At 40.6% G+C, this 19,303-nt stretch overlaps 1 protein-coding gene across 1 annotated transcript; it reads left to right on the top strand.

Annotated features, from left to right (window-relative positions):
- Nucleotides 1-40: 40 nt before the first annotated feature.
- KICS2 (KICSTOR subunit 2) lies at nt 41-18,034 on the top strand. The gene is made up of 3 exons (XM_072843109.1): nt 41-340; nt 6,382-6,667; nt 16,797-18,034. Exons 1-3 carry the CDS (start codon nt 106-108, stop codon nt 17,611-17,613), a joined length of 1,338 nt encoding a protein of 445 aa, XP_072699210.1. The 5' UTR covers nt 41-105; the 3' UTR covers nt 17,614-18,034.
- Nucleotides 18,035-19,303: the final 1,269 nt, after the last annotated feature.

Below are 19,303 nucleotides of genomic sequence, written 5' to 3'. Positions count from 1 at the left end.
TCGCCCGGCCGCGCGCACGCACGCACGCCGGCGCGCACGTTCCCCGGGAACCCGGAAGTGCGGGGCAGCGGAGAGCCACGTGGGTGGAGCTGGGTCGCAGCTCGCATGGGGGAGTCTATCCCGCTGGCCGCCCCGGTCCCGGTGGAACAGGCGGTGCTGGAGACGTTCTTCTCTCACCTGGGCATCTTCTCTTACGACAAGGCCAAGGACAATGTGGACAAGGAGCGAGAGGCCAACAAGAGCGCGGGGGGCAGCTGGCTGTCGCTGCTGGCGGCCCTGGCCCACCTGGCCGCGGCCGAGAAGGTCTATCACAGCCTCACCTACCTGGGGCAGAAACTAGGTACCTCCGCCCCGCCCCCCGTGCCCTTTGAGGAGGAAGGAAAGGGGGTTGGCTCCCTGCCTCGCCGCGGCCTCCCGCTCCTCTCGGCGCTCCCGGCTCACCTCCCGGCGACCCCTTCCCTCCCCCGGCTCCCGCAGGCCCCGCCCACCGGCCTCCGCTGCCGCGGGGGCTGCGGCTCCCACCGAGCGGTGTCTCGGTGCGTGCCCATTGCACGGATTGGTGCCCTCAGTGAGAAGTTAAGCAGCCTGCCCGCTGACACTGTGGCCAGAGGAGCAGACCTGGGCAATAAAACCTAGTTAGAACCAATGAACACTTTTGCAGCCCGGCCTCCTAAAGCCGAGGCCCCTGAGAGTTACGGATGGCGTCCTTACTTACCCCTCCTTCTTAGGCTGTCAATAAATAATTTAAAGCATGAGGAAATAAGCGAGTACCGGAGAGGAAAGGCAAGAAACGTGCCTGACACTAGCAAGAGGGCACTTGGGGGAAGATGGTAAACACTCTTATCATTGCATCATCATGAATCTTGGCCCCTGGAAGTGAGATGAAAGAGCGGATTCAGCCGATTTTCACTAGCTGAAACGGTATGAGTAGATCAGAAGGAAATAAAATACGAGGAAGCCAAGGGCTGTGCATATAAAATATCACTACTTACCATGGCCAACAGTGCCTATTCCGGATCCTGGAGCTTTCAAAGGGGTGTTAGTATTTTGGCCTGTTTGTAGACGTTTCAGTAATCAGAAGCACAGGGGCTGGTATGAATGGAGAACACATCTATGCAATAGGAATAGAAAGATAAAAGTTGAGTGCAGATTCCATTTTGATTTTAACCCCCAGTTTCCTTCTATTGCCTGAAGGTGGCCACGTCCCTATGGCCAGGGGAAGATGATCAGTAATCACCCGGTGCGGGGGGAGGGGTGCAGGGCTTTCTGAGGTCTTAACCTGTGCCTTGGCTGTTCAGATAATACCTTGTTGTGTAGTATGTTGACTTACTGGCAAAAGTGCTCGGTTAGATTCACCCTGTGCATTTTTTTCCCCCACCCCTTTTTGCAGTGGCACTTCTCACAAATTTGCAATTGCTGTTGCAGTGTCATTGTTACCCTTTCTGTAGATCGGCAAATTGTCTACGCGCACCTGTGTGGGTAGGTGACAGATCTCAAACCAGAATACCTGCCTTTGAACTGTCAGATTGTGTTTTTATTCATACGATTTGTAAAAAGTTGGTGTCCGTATTATGACTTAAGCATATACTTTGTGTATACAGTTGGCCCTTGAACAAGAGGGGTGTGAACTGCATGGGTCCACTAATACACGCATTTTTTTTTTCGATAAATACAGTGCAGTAAATATTTTTCTCATCCTTTATGATTTTCCTAACATTTTATTTTTCTCTAGCTTACCTTATTATAAGAATACAACATAGAATACACATAACCTATGAAATACGTGTTAACCTACTACTGTTTATGTTATCAGTAAGGCTTCTAGTCAACCATAAGTTATTAGTAATTAAATTTTTCGGAAGTCAAAACTTAATACCCGGATTTTTGGCTATGTGTGTGTGGGGGGATCAGCTCCCCAGCAACCCCTCTCCTACCCCTGATGCTGTTCAGGGGTCAACTGTATTTGGAAGTGGGGAAGATTCTGGCCATAAAATTGAAGGTGGATAGTTTCTGGCAGTTTCAGTTGTTTTTAGATTCTCTCACCTCATGAAGAACGGTGACTGACCCCTCAGGGCCATGATTCTTAATTTGTTTAAGCTCATCTGTGAGATTTTGATGAAGCCCATGCACTTACATGGAAAATATATGTGTAATACAATTTTGCATATAATCTAAGAGGTTTCCATTCAGTCGGATTTCCTAAAGCCTAGTCATCATGGACCCCAGTTTAAAAATCTGCTATTCTAGTTTCAGTTGTATGTGTCTGGTTTTAGGTAAACAGCACTGGCTGCCCTGTGTGTTAAGAGCAGGTGTAAAATCATCAGGGTCTCAGCCTTGGGTTCTGTGAAATGGCCCTTGTCACGTAAAGTGATTAGTTCTGCATGGACCCCCTGCTTGCATGGATGAGCCTGAAGGCTGCACCGTGAAATTCATCTGGGAGCAGTTGACACTCTGAAACATGCCCAGGCGTGGTTCAGGCTCCCAGTGATCTGTCACTTCTGAGTGAATGTTCTGAGAATGGCATGTTTAACTTTAACGCCTCATTAACTTCTTCAATGTATAGTAAACATAGGTTCCAAATTTTAAATTTTTAAATTTGCAGCTATCTTACAGTGTTTTGATACTGGAATGTTTGTGATATCAGCAGGCTTACCATATGATTCTGTGATTATTAGGTCGACTCTATTTTCTTAATTAAACCCTTGGGGAAAAAGTTTTGTGTTGACACTGAAGACATTCCCATGTTCTTCACATCCTTTGGTAATTAGAATGTATGATTTTTTTTTTTTTAAAAAGCAAAACAAAACGTTTTATGTGTATCTTTAAACATTTAAAACACATGATCCAAACACGTGAGTCTTTCTGACCTCACTCTTGTGACTGATGTTTATCAGAGACCTTGGCAATGAATCCTGATTATAGATGCACGTGTTGGCAAACACTTTGGGCAAAGGATGGACCTGACAGGGAGCCTTCTGTTCCTGTACTGGCTCAGTTCTGAACAACTTTGGGTGGAGCCCTTACCTTGGAGCTTTCTCTTTGCTTTGAGAAGAGACTATACCTGTTTGGGGAAGGATCACGGATAAAAATATGCCATCTCAATGCCTTTGGAGGACTTTAGGCCATACATCTCTCCCTTTTGTTTCGTTACTGGAGAGTTTCCTCAACCTCTGGTTGCTAGAATTTAGCACGGTAGAAAATGACTTTAACTTGAGAACCAACGTTTACAAACTATCATTAACAAAACATTGTGGAATAAAATACTCAATTAGACGTTTCACATACTCCTTTAATACACTTGTTACTTGAAATTTTATCCTGTGAGGTGGTCTGTTGAAATCTTGAAAAATAGTGAAGATACAATACAAAGAGCCTTCTGGAAATAATTCAACATAATCCTATTTTGTGAGTTCAAAAAATTGAAAAGAGGAAGATGTCTGGTGTCCCTGCTTCCTTGTTTCCCAGTAATGAAGGAAGACCAGTCCCCTCTGGATATTCCTAACCAGGGTAGTCAATATGTAGGATTGTGCTCCTGAGAGCTCTGAGAAGAGAGACCAGTTTAAAAGAAATGCGTTGGTGGTCTCTCCCTTCCTTATAGTGTCCCTTGACACGGTTTCACATACTGGTGACTGATGATTATTGATAAGCTTTTCAGGATACTCTTTGCATCTGTGTGGTGTTTCCACTCCCTCAGAGAGGGTAATCTGATGAAGGAAGTTCTTTTTCACTCAGAGTTAAAACTGTCACTAAGGCCACCCTGTTAAGAGGTGAGTACGCAGTTGAGAGTCACCTCACTAGCTTTCAAATAGGTAGCTACTCTTGTTTACATTATATGAAGCTCCCAATTTACTATAGAGTTTTAGAAGCCCAATTAGGTAGTATTCAGGGTCTTCTTACATCAGTTACAAATGGAAGGGAAGGGGACTAGTGTTATGTAACATGCACTTTGCTCCAGGCACATTATATACCAGATGTGATTTCATGTTGTCTTCTTGGCTCTATTACTTGTTTCGTGTTAAAAACCACAGCTAAGGTTCAAAGTAGCCAAGTCATTGGCATATCACACAGAGTATACATTCGGAAGCTGGAATTGGGACTAAGTCTGTCAGACTTCCAGAGCTTTTAGGTTTTTTTTTTTTGTATTTTTGTTTTTTTAAGATTTTATTGTTAAGTAATCTGTACACCCAATGTGAGGCCTGAACTCACAACCCTGAGATCAAGAGTTGCACACTCCCCTGACTGAGCCATCTAGGCATCCCATAGATTTTGCATGGTACTCTTGTTACCTACTTAACCTAAGAAATTTTTTCTCCTAAACTTGGTCACAGAGGTCTATTTATTCCATACTGTCACTTCACAAAATCTGCAGGGTTAGACTAATATAGGCAGGGAAGGAGGGCAAACCCTTCAGGGTACAGTCCTGTGCGGGATGTTAGTGCTGGGGTCAATCCAACTGTACCACATGGTTTTTGCTGCTTTTAGGAGAGGAAATGATTTGAATGCTAGTTACTTTGTCTAGGCAGTATACTGAAGAAAACATTCCACAAACTATTAATTTGATTACTTTTACAACTATTAACTATAACTACAAACCTAGAAGGTTGGTCACTTAATAACTTATTCCACAAACTATTAATGCTTAAAAATAAGTTATAAGTGACCAACCTTCTAGGTTTGCCCAGGGCCATGGGGCTTCCCAGGGCGTGGGACTAAGGGCTTTCTGAGAAGCCAGACTTTAAGAGCCAACTGTGAAAATCGTGGATAACCTTGGACACGCTGGTCACAGTAGTAGGAAAGGATGTAAGATTCATTTCTTGAAATATAAACTGAGCAGTGAAGTAGAAACAACATTGTGAAATGTTTCATTTGTCAAAGGGATATTTTACAAAATGCCTCGATAAATAATTTTCACTCTTAATTGACATGTATAAAAGTAATAAGTTTATTCATTAAAGCATTCTGTGTATAGCAATAGAAAATGTAAACTGTCATCCATCTCTGAGGTTTTTATATATTTCTAAGAATTACTGTTTTAAAGCTGCACTGTTTCTTTTCATTCTCTTAATGTCTTGCCTGTGACCCTTTCTTTAGTGCAGAATTGCTTAAGAAAACATACAAAGCTGGCTCTATAATTATTAGAACTAGAGTTGATCATGTGTTAATACCGAGTAAGGAAATGATCTATGCCACTTGATCCCTATTAACTGCTGAAAGGGATGTATTTTGTCTTTTTTTTTTAAATTAAGTAGCTCCATGCCTAGTGTAGGGGTTGAACTCAAGACCCTGAGATAAGAGTCACACACTCTACCAGCTGAGCCAGCCAGGCACCCCTGGTCTTTTTTTTTTTTTTTTTTCCTGATTTCCTTTGGAACTCCTGAGTTACAGCAATAGTTATTTATAATTACTTCCTGCACTTAATCATTCACAATGTGGTGCTTATTTTGTTATAATCTATTGTATAAACCTTATCAAGAGTTCCAAAGATTTCTGGGTGCCTGGCTGGCTCAGTTGGAGGAACATGTAACTCTTGATCCCAGGGTCATGAGTTCAAGCCCCGCATTGGGTGTAGAACTTATTTAAAAAAAAAAAACAAAACTAAAGATTTCCTTTTTTTCCCCTGCGATCCCCAGATTCTGTGTTCTTGTGTAAGGGAGATACATGTATTTTCCATTTTCTGGTATAGCTTAAAATAGGAAAATTCAGCCCTGATGCAGAAATAAAATTTTCTGATTTATCAGGAATAACAACAGTGTTTTCCAGTTGGGTATTCTCTTTTGTTTTAAATACATGTATGTGGAAGGAGGGCTATTTGGATTTAGGTTGATGTCACCTGCTAGGTTAATTCTCTGAAATAAACGTGAATCTTCATTGAATTGGTTTGGGGGAGAATCGGTATATGGGTAAGGAAATCATACACACATCTGTTACTACACTAAGGAGGTGCACCAGGCATTCATTTCTTATTCTTCAGTGAAATTATGAATCACAAAATATTTAAATTCCAATCATAGTCAGAGAATATGGTAGGTGATAACTCACTGAGCTCAGCAGACTCTACTCCTTTCCTTTTGGTTTTTCTTTTTTTAAAAGATTTTATGTATTTACTTATTTGAGAGAGAGGGAGCAAGAGAGAGAGAGAGAGAGAGAGAGAGAGAGAGAACACAAGCCAGGGGAGAGGGAGAAGCAGACTCCTCGCTGAACAGGGAGCCCAGACAGGGGGCTGGATCCCAGACTCTGGGATCATGACCTGAGCCAAAGGCAGGTGCTTAACTCACTGAGCCACCCAGGCACCCCTCCTTTCCTTTTGGGTGCTGGGAGGTGTTCTCTCCTAGTGTTCTCTCCTTCCTTACTTGTCATTTGCTAATGTCATTTGCCTCCCAGGGGGCCAGTCCTTCTTCAGCAGGAAAGATTCTATCCGTACCATCTATACTTCCCTGCACAACGAGCTGAAGAAGGTGGTGACTGGCCGCGGTGCCCTTGGGGGGAACGCCCCCCACGTGGAAGAACTACTTTCCCACCTGTCGGAGCAGCTGTGCTTCTTCGTGCAAGCCCGGATGGAGATCGCAGACTTCTATGAGAAGATGTACACCCTCAGCCCACAGAAGTTCATCAATGCTGAGGAGCTCATTGGCCTTTTGGACACCATCCTCAAGAAATACAGCTCCAGGTGAGTGTAGGTGAGGAGGTGAGGAGGGAAGGAGGGAAGGAGGGAGGGATGGCCAGAGCAGCCTCTCACTCCCACATACACTAGCTCCTTCCCCACATTCTTTTTTTTTTTTTTTTTTTGAGATTTTATTTATTTCTTCCTAAGAGACACAGAGAGAGGCAGAGAAGCAGGCTCCCTGCAGGGAACCTGATGCAGGACTCGATTCCAGGACCCTGGGATCATGACCTGAGCCAAAGGCAGATGCTCAACCACTGAGCCACCAGGGTGCCCCACTTCCGTACACTCTTATGAGGAAAATCTATGATGAAATAACTGAAATAGAGAAATAGCTATTTTACATTTTATACATATTAACGAATGGGTATACGTTAGGTACCTCCTTTGGGCTTCATTAACACCATGCTGGGTGGATACTTCCCTAAGCAATAACCAAGGGCCAAGAATGAAGTAATCCTTAAAAGATGTATTATAACTGATTTTGCTGCTTCAAAAAGAGTTCACACAGCGAGAACTGTATATAAACTAATGTGATTTTTTTTTACAAACTATTATTCAAATAAATGTCCCTTACAAAGTAATCACCTTGATGAGTTATCCACTTATTCCTCTGATGTAACTAACCATTACTTAACATGTGTTGGAAACTCCTTTATAATTGCTTTCTATGCTATTCTATGCCTGTGGCATAGTTTTGGTTTTGTTTTAAACTTTCTTAGGGGAGACAGGCATCTGTGATTTTGAGGAGGGCATACTTAAATTTTTTTTGATAGTCAAAAAGCTATTTGTAGCCAATTTAATTTTTTTTAAAAAAGATGTTGATCAGCTGGAAAATTTATATTTGAAGGAAATTGCTGCTTTCATTTATGAGCCTGCCTGTAATGTATTGCTCACTTCCTGAGCCAAAAAACAATACCAAAGGATTTTGAGAAGCATTAGGTGTTATTGTTCGGCTGTAGAAAGGAATGAGGTATTGATATATGCCACAGCATCCATGAACCTTGAATAATTATGCTACATGAAAGAAACCAGTCAGAAAAGATCACATGTTGTATCCTTCCAGTTATAGGAAATGTCCAGAATAGGCAAAGTCATAAACACAGAATATAGATTACAGATGACGGACACAGAAAATGGTTGGGGTGAAGGTGAGAATGGGGAGTGACTTCTAATGGGTACAGGATTTGGGGGGGTCATGAGACTGTTCTAAAATTAGTGGTGATGGTTGCACAACTCTGTACTAAAACTACTGAATTCTATACCTTTTATAAAAGAGTATACATTATGTATGTGAATTACCTAGTAAAGCTATTATTAAAAAAGAAATAAACAGGGGCTCCTGGGTGGCTTGGTTAAGCAATTGCCTTTAGCTCAGGTCATGATCCCAGGGTCCTGGGCTCGAGCCCTGAGTCTTGAGCCCTCCATAGGGATCCCTGCCCAGCCAGAAGCCTGCTTTTCCCTCTCCCTCTGCCACTCCACTTGCTTATGTTCTCTTGCTCTCTTTCTCTGTCAAATATATAAATAAAATCTTTAAAAAAAAAAAAGATTTTAAAAATAAATAAAACTGTGCAGTGAACATGCAAATATCCTTCCCTTGGACTCCTATTGTTAAAATGTTGCCATGTTTGCTTTATCTCTCTGTTTATATAATTTTATTACCCCTCCCACATTGTTTGGAAGTCATATGGGAACATCATAACACTTCACCCCCAAATACTCAGATTGTATCTTCTAAAAACTATACAAAACTGTAACATAGTTTTCTCACTTAAATTTAGCACTGATTTTTTTTCTATCATCAGCAGTAAGTAGTCCATATTCAGACTTCCCCAATTGTATCCAAAATGTCCTCTTACTATTTTTTTATTGTCATGTATTTTTTTGTTTTTATGATATATTCTAAATTTTTGTTTCATCTATTTTTAGTAGGTAATACATTAATACATCTCAAAATTTATAAAGCACAAAAGAATACATAGTGAAAAGTGCCCCTGTTCTTTATCTACTTAATTCCCTTCCTAAGAGACAATGAATGTTGTTAGCAAGTTCTTCCTATCATTCTTGAGAGACAGTCTCTGCATATAAATATACACATTTTCATTTTATAAACAAATTTTACATGGTAACAGATTTTCTATGTTTGGAACTTTTATTTCTTCCTCAAACCTGAGTTGGATTTTTTTTTTAATAACATAATTTTTTGAACTCCAAAAACAAAAGTACAGTTTGAGATCTAATTCTCAAAGGGAAGAGATCTCACGTGGTGATTCCCAAATGTTAATGTGAAAGTGGTTTGCTGAACCATTTGCAAAGCTTAAGAAAAGGAACCATACCTGCTCCCTGCCCTTGCCCTGCCCTTCTTCCTCAAGAGGGTAAGATTTAGTGATTCTCAGTTGGGTGCCCAGAAACTTCTATGTTTTAAAAGTTCCCTGTGATATTGAAAATAGTCTACATGAAAAAATTGTTTGGATAAATGAAAGAGAGGTGCCAACAGTGGAATATACTAGGTACTGAACCTTAACTATGTGTGTGTATGTGTGTTTCATAGGAATGATTATTACTATTTAGCTATTTTTATTTGATTAGATTTGTGATCTGTCATCTTTTACCTTCTTTGGAACATCCTATTTCCCAGATCTTTGAGAATTCCTTCCATTTCCCTCAAAAGCCCAGCTTTCATTCTTGAAGCTCTTTAGGACAGAGTGGTTACTCTTGGAATCTGATAGAGCCAGGATACCGGGCGGCGTATCACGGTGTTTTCATCTTTCTCCATCTTTCACTAGTGCTGCCTTTATCTAATTAATTACTGATTACACATCCAAGCCTGAAAATTATCTCATTTGGAAACTTGAGGTTAACTTAAACAACATAAATTCCTTAGTTAACAAGTTCTGAAAAGTTGAAATTCTGTACAATATGTTGATTTTGGAGGGGGAAGTGGAATTATGTTAGGTGAAAATTAACATACTTTGCCTTTTGCCAGGATAATATTCTTTTTTTCTGTAGACCTTTTTTTTTCTCTTCTTCTTTTTTTCTTTTCTGTAGACCTTTTGATTTGGTATCTGTGCTATACCAAACGTTTCTTTCATGGTTCCAGTGTTCTAGAGAAGTAATTAATATTTTGGTATTCTATTGTATTGAAAGAGTTAATCCTTCTCGCAAAGGACCCAAGTCTATCTTTCAGGAAATGTTTATTTGCCCCAATATATCTGATCCATATCAGAGCACTTCTAAAATAGCATGTGAATCTTTTATCTTTCAAATGATGAAATGCTTTTGTATTAAAAAATTAACATGCATGATGTATAACATGGAGTCTAACTTGTGGACATGATTTGAGATGCAGATTCTGTGTGAGTTATTGCAAGGTCCAGTCTGCTTTCAGAGAAGAAGGGGAAGCACGTTTTGGTTTTTTTCTTTGGAAGCCAGTTGTGGTCAGAGTAGTGTTGGGACTCCTGGGTGGCTCAGCGGTTGGGTGTCTGCCTTCGTCCCAGAGTGTGGTCCTGGAGTTCCGGGATCGAGTCCTGCACCGGACTTCCTGCATGGAGCCTGCTTCTCCCTCTGCCCATGTCTCTGCCTCTCTGTATCTCTCATGAATAAATAAATAAAATCTTTAAAGAAAAGAAAAAGAGTAGAATAGTGCTAAAGGTTTCCCTTTCTGGCAAACTTATTACATTATTAAGCAAATGTAAATTATTGCTTAAGAACCACAGTCATTGTGGTGCTGCATTTCAAATTGAATAATTAACATTAATCATATTAGTTTTTATTGTGTACCTTGAGGAGAAAAAATACGAGTTTAGCTCATACAGGAATAGGATGTCTACTATTCCTTGAATACTTTTGAGGAGAGGAGGAACTTGGGTTTTTTAATCTCCCCCTCTCCCCAGGGAAGCATCATTGGAACATTTTTTGATTCTGTAAAATTCATTCTGAATTGACTTACCTAACTCTTATACAGTGGGCATAAAAGATGACTCTGGTTAATTTTTCTGTTTCATAGTTAAACAAACCTGGAAGATGCATTAAAAATGCAAAAATTTACTCTCCTAATCAAGAGTATAATTTTAAGAAATAATTATTTTAAGGAAGTAAGAAATTATTTATGCATTCTAGACAGTTTTTAAAAATCCCACTGGTGGGGGCACATTGGTGGCATAGTCGGTTAAACATCTGACTCTTGGTTTTGACTATAACAATCCTGTTGTGGGATCAAGCCCCGAGTCAGGTTCCATGCTCAGCATGAGTCTGCTTAAGACTCTCTCTCCCTCTCTTTCTCCCTCTGCCCCTCCTCCCTGTGCGCACCACTCTCTCTGATAAATAAGTTAATCTTAAAAAAAAAAATCCTTGATATGACAGTAATATATCATTAAGTGACATATCCTTTAACCATGATTTTACAGCTAGATTTTAAAGAATTTTTTTTTTTTTTTAATTTTACTTTTAAGTAATCTGTATACCAAAGTAAGGCTCACACTTACAGTCCTGAGACCAAGAGTCGCACTCTCCACTGACTGAGCCAGCCAGGCGCCCCAAAGAACATTTTTAAAAATTGAGTCACATAAAGTTCCTGTTGGCATTTTAGGGAGCACAGTTTTTTGATCTGAATGCTTCAGATGACAGGATTCTCACCAAGGGCAGAACTGTGATTTCTTTAGGCCTCATGTCCCTTTCACTTCAGAAAAAGATTTGTGATGATTAAGTGAAATTAACAGTTAGTTGTGTGTGTATCATTCAACAAGGTGAATTTTCGCCCATGGAAAATTTCATAAGCAAAACCGACAATAGTGCCATTTCTGTGGGACACCTTCTGCTCTAGGCATTCAGCATGTCTAGATCTTAACAGTAAGGGCTGAAGGCCTTCTGTTATCTTGCCCCAGCCTATCTTTCCAAATTCATCTAAGGCCCATCAAATGTCTTAAATTGCACCCAAACTCTTAGTAGAAAAGAAGCTTTGAAGAGAAATCTTTAAGGATTTTAAGCAGAAGCCAAAAAATCCATAATCTAATGTGTTCCTCATAACTATTTGCCATTTCCTACCTTGGCTCATTATTTGTTTTGCCTAGCATGTCCTTGAATTTGGAGAGAAGGAAAAAGATGTTTTTCTTCTACACTTCTAAATTCTCAGCAGGGGGGCCCTTTAACAAAAGACAAATTAACAAGAGAATAACATACCAGTGTATTTAATGTAAGTTTTGTGTGTCAGGAGAGCCTTCATAAAATAATGAAGACCCAAAGAAGCTGTTAAACCTGTGTTTTCGTGGTAGGTTTTGTTAAAAAACAAAACTGAGCCGAGTACATTTGAAGAGTTGTGGGAAAATGTGCTAGGATGAAAAAGGGTATGAGCTAAGGGGGAAGCCGCAAGGCCTGTTCTTTCAGATTCCTCTCTGTGTCCCATTGCCTTTGGAGATAAGGATGCTCCTTTCCTTAGAGTACAGGGAAGGCACCTCTCGCTTGAGGGTTTTATGACCTGCTTTAGGGGAGGGTTAGGAAATCTTTGCTGCACATGTTTCTTAAATGTATTCATAAATTAGTCAGTATACCAGCCATATTTTGGGGTAGTATGTTCTGAAGCCTATCATATTGTCATATCATCTATCAGTTGCTCTTGCCACAATCATTCTGTATAACAGAACACCCTAAAATTCACACGCATAGGCTTGCAGGTCTCCTGGAAGCCGACTTGACAGGCTTGGCTTAGCTGGATAGCTCTGCTTACCACTGTTCTCACTGGGCTTGGCTTATTACTATGAGCTTTGGGTTTGGTCTGCTCCACATGTATGTGTTCATTCTGAGCCCAAAGTGAGTGGGGAGCCAGCTACGCAGTGGCTATTACCCAAGTGCAAAAGAATAAGCCCAACCAAGCTCATTTTAAGCATCAGATCTGCTAACATCCCTTTGACCAGAGCAAGTCCTAGGACTCAGTCTATAGTCCAGGGGCGAGAAAGTATACTCTACCTCTGGTGGGAAGACCTGCAGAGTCACCTGGTAGAGGGTGTGGATTCAGAGGTGATTAAGAATGGGGCCAGAAATGTAAGCCCTCACCAAGTTTCATGGCTCAATTCAAGTTCAGTCTCCCTTAAGGGCTGCATAATCGTTCAACCAAAAGAAGTTGCTCCTTTTTCTAAAACCTTACTGTATTTTGTACTTCTCATAAGAGATGTGTTACTTCTTACTTACCATTATAAGTACCTCTTTCTACCATGGGAAATCTCTATAAGGCAAACCTTTGGCTAATGCATCTATCTTCAGTGTATTTATATTTAAAAATTAGTGAAAACTTTAAGAGATGATTTTTTTATTGTGTTAAAATATACATAACATAAAATTTACCATTTTTAAGTGTATAGTTTATGGCATTTAGTACATTCACATTGTGCTAGAGATTTATTTTTCATTGTTTTTATCTGACTTCTCACATACTTGGGACCTGGATACTTCTTTTGGAAGGAACTCCTTGATGTGGATTTGTGAAGGAGAGAATTCTCTCTCTCTCTCTCTCTCTCTCTCTCCCCCTACACTCCTCTCTTTTTTGACTTCTTTTAGAGCAGATGTTCTCTGTAAATTGTTGTCAACTTATTCCATATTTGGACTCTTTCATGCTTTTCAAGCTATAGTTGAGGTGTGTATTTTTGGATTACAACAATTTAACAGATCCCCCTATAGTGTGAGTTGTAAATGGGTATGAGGCACAGAGCAGAATGGAAATGGGAAAATGATACATCATAATGCTAATCTCAAACTCTTGGCAGAATAACATTACCATGATTTTTTTAGTTCTTCTTAAGGATGAAAAATAGCTTCAGCATTCACATTCACCCTAATAAATGTTGAACATTTAAACACTTTTAAGATATGTTTATGAAGAGCCTGTTCAGAATTCTTTCTGAAGATCTTTACAGAGAATTCATGTTCTTTCAAGGAAAATGTTAGATATAAATGATGATTTCCAATGAAGCAGGAAAAATAACTTAGAGTATTATTATTTGTGGTAGAATTTTCTTCAATCTCATAACATTTTCCTGTTATTAAGTCTTACTGTGTTCAAATTCCTTGGGAAATTTTATTGATACCCATCATTATAGAATCTTGTGATGCTTTATGGCCATTAAGCATTAAAGGGCTCAAAGGCTAAGGAGGTAGGAGCATTTTGTACAATTCAAAGATTTTGAGATGTGGTGAAGTTGTGTGTGTACATGTGTATTAGATTTCTTTTTTTTTTTTTGTATTAGATTTCTTAATGCCGAATTCAAAGCATGCAATGTTTGAAGAGTCCAAATTAATTAAGCATATAAGCTAGAGGATTTGAAATCTAGTTTATTGTTCTGATTCTTTTTTTTTTTTTTAAGACTTATTTATTTGTTTTAGAGACGGAGAGCTCTGGAGACAATGAGTAGGGGGAGACATGGAGAGAATCTTTACGCAGACTCCTTGTTGGGCTTGGAATCTTTTATGGGGCTCCATCCCACGACCCATAAGATCATGACCTAAGCCAAAATCAAGAGTCAGATGCTTATCGACTGAGCCACCCAGGCACCCCTATCTTTCGAGTCTTTGAATGTATTATTAGGCTGAGACCCTCCACCTATGTTTTAGCTTCCCTCTCTTGAAGCTAATTGAAGGTAAAATGCTGGTAATAGGAAAAAAAAATTGTCATGTGAGTAACTATATCCTTATCACATGATAATGAGTTTCTATCTTATAATATCCAGCTTAGTATGGGCTCTTTAATGTTTAATAATCCCTCTAATTAATGTTTAAGTGAATTTTTAAACTCTGGCTATACTTGTGATGATCTTTTTTCTTAACTTTTTCATTGATAACCAGCATTTTCCTCTTCGGCTGGGGCTGAAACAGCTGTATGAGAAGCTTCTGTCTTGTTGACAGTGAAGCAATTAACTTGCATGGGTCCAGGCCTGTAAATCATCTCCCATGGTTCCTGAGGCATAAGATATGATCAGTAAATGCTAGATCTTGCCCACATATTTAAAATGGTCACTTGCAGATGCTTTGGGCCTTTGGGAAGAGTATAAGGGCTTGTTGTTGGCTCCTTGAGAAGGAAGGTGCACTAGGCCAGGCAGATACTGAAACACCCCCCCCCCCCCCAACCTGGAGAATTTCTCAGAAGAAGAACCCTGAGCAAGAAAGCTCTAAGAGGTCCATACAGGGAGGACTCTCCTTAACCATTGTTACAGAATTTCATCTAGATCACAAAGAACAGAATCAAGGAGGCAGAGAGTAGGATTCAAGTCTTAACCTAGTTGGTTACCATGTATACCAAACCTCTCCTGAATCTCTAGTATGTGCCATATGTTCTAGAGATAAAGGAGTGAAGGAAGTAGGCAACTCTCACTTCTCCTCAAGGAGGAGCTCAGAGCAAAGGTGACCATAGGTCCCAGTTTCTCTGACAAATTATGTGATGAAGCTACTCAGGTGGGAGACAGATATTAAGAAACTAGAGGGGGGGATCCCTGGGTTGCGCAGCGGTTTGGCGCCTGCCTTTGGCCCAGGGCGCGATCCTGGGGACCCGGGATCGAGTCCCACGTCGGGCTCCCGGTGCATGGAGCCTGCTTCTCTCTCTGCCTGTGTCTCCGCCTCTCTCTCTCTCTCTCTCTCTCTCGGTGTGTGACTATCATGAATAAATACAAAATTAAAAAAAAAAAAAAAGAAACTAGAGGGGGGATCCCTGGGTGGTGCAGCGGTTTGGCGCCTGCCTTTGGCCCAGGGTGCGATCCTGGGGACCCGGGATCGAGTCCCACGTCGGGCTCCCAGTGCATGGAGCCTGCTTCTCCCTCTGCCTGAGTCTCTGCCTCTCTCTCTCTCTCTGTGTGACTATCATTAAAAAAAAAAAAAAAAAAAAACAAACCTAGAGGATATAATTGGGGTCACCTGACCTAGTCTGGAGATGAACAGAGGAGACGTTTTTAAGGAAACGAGTCTGAAGAGGAGACCTGAAGCATCAGAAGATGTTCTCACTTGACTCAGGGTCTTTGCACGTGGCCTTTTCCCTCTTCTCCCTGGAAGGAGGTATTCCCACATCCTCTCTCCTCCTACTACCCAATATTACTGTTACCAGTGAATTAGAAAAAATGTTTTACAAATAGGTTAACAATCCATGAGTCATAAAGTTAATTTAGTGAGTAGTAATCCAATTTAAAACATAAATGTTGAAATGTTAGGTATTTGTTATTTAGCTACCATTTTGTTTTTAACTGTGATGAAATATGAAGGAAATTTGGGAACTAGGATTGAATATGGCTTATCTTATGGAGTTACCATAATACCTTATGGAGTTCCTATGAATATTAAGTTTACATGTATTATATACGTGTTTTAGTGACTTTTTTTTTTTTAACCTCTAGCTCTTTAGGACCACATTCTGAAAAAAAGGATGCTGTGTTTTGATGATTATGTTAGTTATACAATTCCCAGAATAAATAAAATAGGCCAGGAAAAAAAGTACAGCTAATTTAATTTCTTTGTATTTGAAAAGAAGGCAGCCACTACTCTCATCTTTTGTTTAAATATCAGGCTATGTGGGGCACCCGGGTGGCTCAGTGGTTGAGCCTTTAGCTCAGGTCATGATCCTGGGGTCCTGGGATCGAGTCTCGCATGGGGCTCCCCACATGGAGCCTGCTTCTCCCTCTGCCTATGTCTCTGCCTCTCTGTGTGTCTCTCATGAATAAATGTATAAAATCTTTAAAAATAAATATCAGGCTATTTCCACAGGAGAATATGCTGACATCATTCTGAGATGGTGAAGTTATGTCAGGATAACTTTTGATTGATTTATTTTTGTTATTTATTTACTTATTTTTTTTATCTCCCCTCCCCCCCCCCATTTACTTATTTTTTAAGCGTGCTCCACATCCACAGCATGGAGCTGAATGTGGGACTTGAGCTCACAACCCTGAAATCAAGACCTGAACTGAGATCAAGAGTCGGATGCTGTTCAGGTGTCCCAGAACAATTTCTTTAAAAGAATCAACATGGAGCTCTCCAGTCTTTCCTCCTACTGCCCCCAAATGGAGTAAGATTTGCCTGGCCACCATGGTGTGCTGTTTTGAGGATGGAAAATGTCACTTTGGAGTAACACTTCTACTTATTTCTCTTCATTCCCCTTCCCCTCTAGATTTCACCACCCCATCCTCAGTCCTTTGGAAGGCAGTTTCCAGCTGGAGGTGGATGTCCTGAGCCATCTCCTGAAGGCCCAGGCCCAGGTCTCCGAGTGGAAGTTCCTCCCATCTCTGGTGAACTTGCACAGTGCTCACACCAAGCTGCAGACTTGGGGCCAGATCTTTGAAAAGCAGCGGGAGACCAAGAAACATCTATTCGGAGGGCAGTCTCAGAAGGCCGTTCAGCCCCCACACCTTTTCCTCTGGCTGATGAAACTCAAAAACATGCTTCTTGCCAAGTTTAGCTTTTACTTTCACGAGGCGCTGAGCCGACAAACGACTGCTTCAGAAATGAAAACGTTGACTGCCAAAGCCAACCCAGACTTTTTTGGGAAGATTTCCAGCTTCATCCGGAAGTATGATGCTGCCAATGTGTCCTTAATCTTTGACAACCGAGGTTCCGAGAGCTTTCAGGGTCATGGCTATCACCACCCCCATTCCTACAGAGAGGCCCCTAAGGGTGTGGACCAGTATCCAGCCGTGGTGTCCCTGCCCAGTGACAGGCCCGTCATGCACTGGCCCAATGTCATCATGATCATGACAGACCGCATGTCTGAACTGAACAGCTTGGAGAAGGTGGTCCACTTCTATGATGACAAAGTTCAGAGCACCTACTTCCTAACCCGCCCAGAACCTCACTTTACCATTGTCGTTATTTTTGAATCAAAGAAATCTGAAAGAGACTCCCACTTTATTTCCTTCCTCAATGAGCTCTCACTTGCCCTTAAGAACCCCAAAGTTTTTGCAAGTCTGAAGCCTGGCTCCAAAGGCTAGCAGGTGATTTGTGTGAAAGGTTTTCAAGACTGGAAAGTGTGTTCCTAATTGCTCAAATGATCTGTGGTCTGTGATTAGAGTTTCCATCCATTCATGCTTCTTTCAGAGCTAAATTAAAGACAAATCTTCCCTAATTGTGTCGCACACTTTATAAGCAATTAAGGCCAATTGAATCAAGTATCCAAAGAGTAATCTAGGAAGTGATCATGGCTACTGTGTATCTCCATGGTACAGCAGAGTTTTTTCAGTATTTTCTCCCATTTTCCTTTATTTCCTATAGACAGAATATTGATTGGCCTTTGGTTTGTCTTTCCACATGTTTTATATTGTTCTAAACTTTGTTTTAATGCAGTTCCACACGCCTTCTCCTCTCCCTTTCCAGGACCAGTAATTGAGATGAGATTAAATGGCCTTTTCAGAATCAAGGACTGTATGTTTTCTATCTCATAAATTAGCAAATTAACATGAAAGGAGTTTTATGATTCTCATCAACAAATTAGTATTTTGGATGCCAAAATCAGCCTTGGTGAGAAATTTCTGTCAGTTATTAAAATCAAGGGTGAATCAGAGTGGTCATGTAACATCAGTTTTAACAGTTTAGAAAACTGTGAACACTTTAGTAGTCATGGGTTCTTCTGGGGTTTTCTACACACCTAACTACGTTTGTTTTTACCCTTAAGAAGGTGAATTTTTCACTCTGTTTGAAAATTAGTATAAGCTATTATGTGGGGTTTCTTCACTCCTCGGCATATTATCTACTTGGCTTTCTGTTTATCACCTTTCTGCTGAAATGTATGTTCATGTTTGGCTCCACTCCCTGCTTATTCTTAGGCCAAAAAAGCATGTAGCCTTCGTTTTTCAGCCACTCTTCGACATTTATGTGACTTAGCCTGCTTTTATAACCTCAAAAGGTTGGTCTCGATACCTTGTACTTGGTAAAGTCAATTGTGCATTCAGAAGACCTCTTCGTAGCTGAGTAATCAAATCAGTACTTAATTTAAGCGCATCTGAATTTGGGTTTCATGCCTGTCTCCTCCAAATTACTTTTAGAAGCAGTGATATATCTTAACACCTGCTGCCTTAACACCCTCCTTCAGTAGTGCTCACGGGGAAGTAGATGGACCCGTGAAGGCCTAATGGGCTATGGAGAACGTCACTCCTTGGTTATTGACTCAGAATGAAAATGAGCCACAAAGAGTCATTGAGTTTTGTTACTATTTGATAGTTCCTTCAATGCTTGTATCTGATGTAAAGATCAGATCGGTCCAGTTTGGTCCAGTTTCTCATGATTGCATGGAGCCATGGTTTTCCTGGGCCACAGCCAGCAAGCTGGCAGTGGGCAGAGCCGTTCCCAGTCTGTGCCAGGAGGCCTGCCTGCCTCAGGCGGGACCAGCTGCTGGAAAGGACCTACTGGTCTTTTTTCTATTTCTTTCTTTCTTCCCCTCCCCCCTTTTAAAAAAATAAAAGTCCTGTAACTAAAAAGCCAGTTTGCTTAAAATAGGTAGTGATTTACTTCTACATTTTATTCACTCAGGTTCTATACAAATCTGAACATTGAACTTACATAAAAAATTGAAAACAACTGGAACTAAAAAGTCCACAATCATTTTTCTTCCCTTTTGTGTTTTACCAAGAAGCCGAAAAAATATCCCTTGGTGTTTATGTATTTTTCCTAGATAAAAACCACCAT

The sequence above is a fragment of the Canis lupus genome, chromosome 11, assembly GCF_048164855.1.
Source record: "Canis lupus baileyi chromosome 11, mCanLup2.hap1, whole genome shotgun sequence".
NCBI lineage: Eukaryota > Metazoa > Chordata > Mammalia > Carnivora > Canidae > Canis > Canis lupus.
Note: the sequence above shows the minus strand (reverse complement) of the source record. Positions and strands in the feature narration are given on the sequence as shown.